This window comes from Triticum dicoccoides, chromosome 7B (assembly GCF_002162155.2).
Source record: "Triticum dicoccoides isolate Atlit2015 ecotype Zavitan chromosome 7B, WEW_v2.0, whole genome shotgun sequence".
NCBI lineage: Eukaryota > Viridiplantae > Streptophyta > Magnoliopsida > Poales > Poaceae > Triticum > Triticum dicoccoides.
Window position 1 is genome coordinate 176,263,500 of NC_041393.1, and position 7,312 is coordinate 176,270,811.

General features: G+C 47.4%; 1 protein-coding gene across 1 annotated transcript in view; it reads right to left on the bottom strand.

Moving 5' to 3' along the window:
• LOC119337812 overlaps positions 1 to 1,655 on the bottom strand; it is a 5,163-nt gene extending 3,508 nt beyond the window's left edge. Inside the window, exons 1-2 of the mRNA XM_037610030.1 lie at positions 1,190 to 1,655; positions 286 to 423 (exon numbers count right to left, since the gene is read on the bottom strand). Coding sequence (XP_037465927.1) covers positions 286 to 423; positions 1,190 to 1,621 — 570 coding nt within the window. The 5' untranslated portion in view covers positions 1,622 to 1,655. The remainder of the gene's footprint in view (positions 1 to 285; positions 424 to 1,189) is intronic.
• Between the last annotated feature and the right edge of the window lie 5,657 nt (positions 1,656 to 7,312).

A 7,312-nucleotide genomic window follows, 5' to 3' on the forward strand; every position in this document is an offset into this window, starting at 1 on the left:
GCCTTAGCAAAAAGTGTGAAGGAAATTTTTTTGAGTGTTTAGATAAGGATAATTTAGTATTTGGCCCCCTCAGGTCTGCATGTTTTATCATTTGCCCCCTTAAACTTCTTCCCTAGCTCCGCCAGTGCTCGAGACCTATGACTACAAATCCAAACTAGACTTCATAGAACAAAGTATATCCACAACGACCACAATACTGATATATTCCCTCGCAGGCGAATCCATTGCGCATTCAAATGAAAACATACGTTCCAAGGTGTGGTGAAAGCAAGAATGAGTGCTAACCACATGGCTGCAGAACTTGAGATTCTGTGGGTTGACGCCCATGATCGACAACCCGGTGAAGACCAGCTCTGGCTTCCACGGCAGGAGAGAGAACTTCATGACCATGGTCCACCTCGTGGTAATCTCATACGGCCCTGTCTAAACCAAATTAAACCCATTAAGAGCAAGTACAATAGTGATGAGTAATTAATATTGCTAACTCTTGATGACATGGCATATGTATATAACCAGCAGCCGGCTATATTACTAACCATGCTCTAAGCGTCGCGTGAAGGGCGACCAACCAGCTATGCCACGTGGCGCAAGCTGGTTGGCCGCGGTGAGAAATCTTTTGAAATTTTCTTTAGATGAAGGTGAGGATTATCTTTTAAATGTATTTTTTTCTTTTTAGATGAAGGTGAGGACCTCTGAGATTTTTTTAAATGGAGGTTTATGCAAAGTTGCGCTCGCTGGTAGGCTGTAGTGGTAATTTTTTTCTTTTTAGATGAGGTAAGGATTTTTTTTCTCTGAGATGTTTTTTTAGACGGAAGCGAGGACTCTTTTATCTCCTTTCTATGAATGTAATAAAGCCATAATATAATATACTAGAAAGTTTGCCTTTACTTCGATTTAGAATAATGTGCTTACTTTAATTTCTCAAAATAATTTGAGGGTTCTTCATTTCAAAAAATAATAATTTGAGGGTTCTTTTTTATTTTGGATCGGAGTAGTATAATTGCTAGAAAATTAAGTATTTCATATGTAATTTTTTAAAATAGAAACGTCCTCCTCCCAAGCGACGCAGGGTGGCGCCCGGTGGCGCCCAACCACTAGTTAGTTCACAGAGACTGTCACCGATTTGTAATGCACACGCGCATTCTCGCTGCAAACTGTGAGCATCGGTCGAGCCGGAAGAGACGCTGACCTGCTTGACGTCGTGCAGGTAGAAGTCGGGCCGGAAGATGATCTTGAGGAGGCGGATGTTGGCGAGGTAGCCGTCGATGTCGTCGTAGCGGGTGATGGGGTCGCGGAAGCGGACGCGGTCGTCGTACGCGGAGCGGTCGATGCCCACGTCGTCGAACAGGTGCGGCAGGTCGGCCTTCAGGAACTCCTCCAACCTCTGCGCGTCGTCCGGCGTCAGTCCGGCGCCCCTGTTCTCTCCGGCCGGTGCCGCCGGGGCGACCGCGCCGCCGCTCGGCGCCGCCCCTGCCAAGACGGCGAGGCGTGGCCTGCGCCTCCGGTAGGACGCGGTGAGTGCTGCGGCGGGTTCTCGTGGCCTGGGAGAAGTTGTGGTGACGACGGCGGCAGTGGGCGCCGGTAAATGGATGAGGAGGCGGGAGGAGACGTGTGTGGCCATTGGTGCCGTTTGGAACTGTGTTGGGAGTTCCTCTCCCCACGCTTTGGTTTTCCGTTTTTCCCTCTGTTTTTCTCGATGGTTTGTTTTTGCGCGCCGTGTTAAAATTTGGGCCACGGGATTGTTTCCCCTCCCACAAGCATCAATCAAATTTCTGAAAGCTACAGCGTGTTTGACACCACAGAGATAGGGAATGGGAGTTTAGGGATGGAAGTTTGCCTAGGAATTAGTCATGGGAGATTGATTTTGAATCTCAATCCCTTGTTTGGCATGTGAAGACAATTCCCAAATTCTTTAAAGTGCGCGCGCACTTTTTAGAGGAAACGAGCGACCTGGCTCACAGCCCATGCATGCCTAATCTTTTTGTCCGCTAGTACATGTGACTACGGTATTAAATGCCTTCACGCTGTCCCTTTACTTTGGAAAACGGCAGATCCATATGTATTTATTTCGGGTTTTCAAAAATTTAAAAAGCCATATCTTTCAAACTGCACATCAGAATTCAAATCTATTTTCGCCCTCCGAATCCTCGCGACGAGATCTTTGAAACTAGGTCCTTCATGGGTATGTTTTGACGAAAAAAATTTGATGCCAACTTTGAGGCTATATGGTGCAACTTTAGTACTGCATTGTGCAACTTTAGTACTGCATGATGCAACTGTTTTTCAAAACCAAATTTAGAGCTACATGATCGAACTTCCAATGAGGTTACAACATAGCAACCATAACAACCGACTTTTGTGATGTGCAACTAGTCTACTGCCCCGGCCAACTACCTAGTTGTAGATGTGCAACTCTCCTCCCTACTTGTGGATGTCTACTATTGGCACACTCTGCCCACCTTCCCTACTAGGGATATGTGCAACTCAGTATGTTGTTCAAGCCAACTGTCTATTAGTCGATGTGCAACTATTTCCTCTCCCTGCTTGTCGATATGCAGTTTCGGTTGGCGAGGGCAACAAACGGAGTTGCACATAGTCTACTAGGCAGTTGGCCAAGAAAACATGCGAAGTTGCACATCTCACAGGCAGGGATAGTTGGATGGTAAAAAATTCCATATTCACGAGGATGGTGAAAAGTTGCATATAGACAGGGTGCTAAAGTTTGTAAATCTCAAAAACAGGGGTGGTTTGGGCCGGTTGCTAGAAGAAAAAACTACACATCCATGGGGGGTACGATCAAAAGTTGCACATCACTGTTAGACATTTGGTCGTGACAGTATCCGAAGTTGCACATCCACTACTAGGAAGTTGGCAGATGCAGCAAAAAGTGAAAGCACATCCACGGGCAAGGGGAAAGTTGCACATCAATTACTAGGCAGTTGGCCTGCGCAATAGACGAAATTGCACATCTCACGGGAAGGGGTAGTTTGAGAGGGGTGGAGGTGACATCAGTGAAAACTGCACGTGCACGGGATAGGCGAAAAGTTGCACATACACGGTCAGCTAGTTGCACATCAACTACTAGGCAGTTGCACAAAACGAGGCACTAAATTGCACACAAAAAAATTCGTCAAAACATACCCATGCGGGATCTAGTTTCAAAGATCTCGTCGCGAGGATCCGGAGGGTGAAAACGGATCTTAATTTTGATGCGCAGTTTGAAAGATATGGCTTTTTGAAATTTGTAAATCATGAATTAAATGATACAAAACCATATACGTCCATGCATTAAAAGTAGAAACAGCCGAACACATGTTTGTTGGATATTTTCTGTTTAACTAGCTGGGACCATAGGAATCTTTCCTAATCGGGATAAAGAGACAAACACTTTCCGTTTAATAGCCAGTCGTTGTGAAGCGCTAATGGGCCAACGGCTGCCCGCTAGACACACCCAAGACAATTAGAGCTGATAATTGGTCACCACACGGACTCCTAAACCATTTCGTCCGAACAGAATTTGCCATTCAACATGGTAGCTCATCGATCTGCAAAACGGTCCAGATGTCTATTTACCTATAAATCAGAGACAAGCTGAGGAGCTTTGCAGGCGTCTGGACAGCTACTGCGTACGTCTTGGACACCCCGGACCCATCCGAAAACCTCTCCAGTGCCCTTGTTCGCGCCGCATTCATGCCGGCCCAGAACAGACATGACCTCTCACTAGAGCGGCATTGAAGCAGCGCGCCGGCCGAGAGCGTCCCCACATCATGTCCCTGTCTCCGTGCCTATTCATTGTCGGAGCAACGTGACTTGACGGATATCCGCCGCATTCAAAAGGGATACCCATCCGTCCGTCCGTCGACATTAAATAGGCACAACGGCCGAGAAACCCAGTCTAACGGAGCTAAATCTGGCAGATTTCAGGCTAGGGATTCCAAGCAAACCGTGTGAGCATGATGGTAACAAGGACACAAGATTTTACCCAGGTTCAGGCTCGTCAAGGAGATAATACCATACGTCTTGCTTGTGTTTATTGCAATTGGATTGATTACAAAGTAAAGAAGTTCTACCTTGAGATTATTGTGTCTAATGTAAGATGTTCTATCGACTACTCTAGCCTTGGTTTATATAGGATACCGAAGGCCTAGGATTACAAGAGTCCTAGTTGGGTACGTTGGTGGAGGAGAGTCCTCCATGGATAAGGAGCCATTGTCATGAATGACAACACTTCTTGACTTTCCTTGTAGATCGCCATGGGCCGCTTAAAAGTGGCCCAAGACAAACCGACAAAGGGGGTCCTCAGCCTAGCACACTAGGTCGGTGTCGGTGTCAAAACCGGCGGATCTCGGTTAGGGGGTCCCGAACTGTGCGTCTAAGGATCGAAGGTAACAGGAGACTGGGACATGATGTTTACCCAGGTTCGGGCCCTCTTAACGGATGTAATCCCCTACTTCCTGCTTGATTGACTTTGATGAATATAGGGGTTACAAGAGTTGATCTACCTCTAGATCGTAGTGGCTAAATCCTAGATGTCTAGCCTGTATGATTATGATTGCCTCTACGGACTGCACCCTCCGATTTATATAGACACCGGAGGGGACTAGGGTTGTACAGAGTCGGTTTACAGGGAAAGGAATCTTCACATCCGAACGTCAAGCTTGACATCCACGCAAAGGAGAGTCCCATCCAGACACGGGAGAAAACCTTCCGTCTTGTATCTTCACGGCCCATCAGTCCGGCCCACGTCACATAGCCCGGACGCCCGGGGACCCCCCTAATCCAGGACTCCCTTAGTAGCCCCTGAATCAGGCTTCAATGACGATGTGTCCGGCGCACAGATTGTCTTCGGCATTACAAGGCGGGTTCCTCCTCCGAATACTTCAAAGTAGCTGATCAACGAGAACTATGTCCGGCTCTGTTTAACAGTTACAACCCACTACCACAAGGGCGTAATACTTAGTCAAAAAACACAATATGTCTTCACTGATAGTTTTTTTGGCGAGACGTTACGTCTGGCTTCTTCATTATTTCGAATCGTCTTTCAATCTCCCGTTTCGCATTTCAAGACACAGCCTCCGGTGACACATCTTGTCAAAGCAGAGATCGTGTCCCTTTATTCCGGGATTCTCATCAATACGGGCTTGGTTAATCCAACTATGCCGTCTGCACGACCCCTTGGGAATAGACGAGTTTTAAGGCTCGTGGGGGGGACGCTTGATATTCACTGCCTTTATAAGGAGATAAGGATCCACTTTTTCACCCCACACCTTCTTCTTCCTCAGCCCATCCGCCCTCGAGCTCCAGCGCCCAAGCTTCAATCCCTTCCGTCCCCAAAAAACACTCTAGCCATGTCCGGATCTGGAGCGTAGGGCAAGTGGATGGCCTCCTCCGTCACGGAAGAGAACACCAAGGAGCTCCGGGAAGCGGGGTACTTAGACAAGGAAATCGCCCACCGGCTTCCGGCCAAGAAGCAGATCATCCCTACTCCGGAGCCCAATGAGAGGGTAGTATTCATCCCTCATTTCCTTTGCGGATTAGGGTTTCCCCTCCGTCCTTTCATCCATGGCCTTATGTTTTACTGAAGGAAATATGCCCTAGAGGCAATAATAAAGTTGTTATTATATTTCCTTATATCATGATAAATGTTTATTATTCATGCTAGAATTGTATTAACCGGAAACTTAGTACATGTGTGAATACATAGACAAACAGAATGTCACTAGTATGCCTCTACTTGACTAGCTCGTTGAATCAAAGATGGTTAAGTTTCCTAGCCATAGACATGAGTTGTCATTTGATTAACAGGATCACATATTAGAGAATGATGTGATTGACTTCACCCATTCCGTTAGCTTAGCACTTGATCGTTTAGTTTGTTTATTGCTTTCTTCATGACTTCTACATGTTCCTATGACTATGAGATTATGCAACTCCCGAATACCGGAGGAACACTTAGTATGCTATCAAACATCACAACGTAACTGGGTGATTATAAAAAGATGCTCTACAGGTGTCTCCGATGGTGTTTGTTGGGTTGGCATAGATCGAGATTAGGATTTGTCACTCCGTGTTTCAGAGAGGTATCTCTGGGCCCTCTCGGTAATGCACATCACTATAAGCCTTGCAAGCAATGTGAATAATGAGTTAGTTGCGGGATGATGCATTACAGAACAAGTAAAGAGACTTGCCGGTAACGAGATTGAACTAGGTATTGAGATACCAACGATCGAATCTCGGGCAAGTAACATACCGATGACAAAGGGAACAACATATGTTGTTATGCGGTTTGACCGATAAAGATCTTCGTAGAATATGTAGGAACCAGTATGAGCATCTAGGTTCCGCTATTGGTTATCGATCGGAGATGAGTCTCGGTCATGTCTACATAGTTCTCGAACCCGTAGGGTCCGCACGCTTAACGTTCAGTGACGATCGGTATTATGAGTTTATGTGTTTTGATGTACCGAAGATTATTTGGAGTCCCGGATGTGATCACGGACATGACGAGGAGTCTCGAAATGGTCGAGACATAAATATTTATATATTGGATGACTATGTTTGGACTTCAGAATGGTTCCGGGTGAGTTCGGGCATTTACCGGAGTATCGGGAGATTACCGGAACCCCCCCGGGAGTCTAATGGGCCATATGGGCCTTAGTGGAGAGAGAGAGAGAGGGGGGCGGCCAGGGCAGGCCGCACCCCCCTCCCCCATGGGTCCGAATTGGACTAGGGAAGGGGTGGCGGCGCCCCCCTTTTCCTTCTCCCTCTCTCCTCCTTCCTTCCTCTCCTACTCCAACTAGGGAAGGGGGGAATCCTACTCCCGGTGGGAGTAGGACTCCCCTTGGGGCGCACCATGAGAGGGCCGTCCCTCCCCCTCCTCCAGTCCTTTATATACGGGGGAGGGGGCACTCCATAGACACACAAGTTGACAGTTTTCTTAGCCGTGTGCGGTCCCCCTCCACAGATTTCCACCTTGGTCACATCGTTGTAGTGCTTAGGCGAAGCCCTGCGTAGGTAACTTCATCATCACCGTCATCACGCCGTCGTGCTGACGAAGCTCTCCCTCGACACTCAGCTGGATGTAGAGTTCATGGGACGTCACCGAGCTGAACGTGTGCAGATCGCGAAGGTGCCGTACTTTTGGTACTAGGATCGGTTGGATCGTGAAGACATACGACTACATCAACCGTGTTATCGTAACACTTCCGCTTTCAGTCTACGAGGGTACGTGGACAACACTCTCCCCTCTCGTTGCTATGCATCACCTAGATGGATCTTGCGTGTGCTTAGGATTTTTTTTTGAAATTACTGC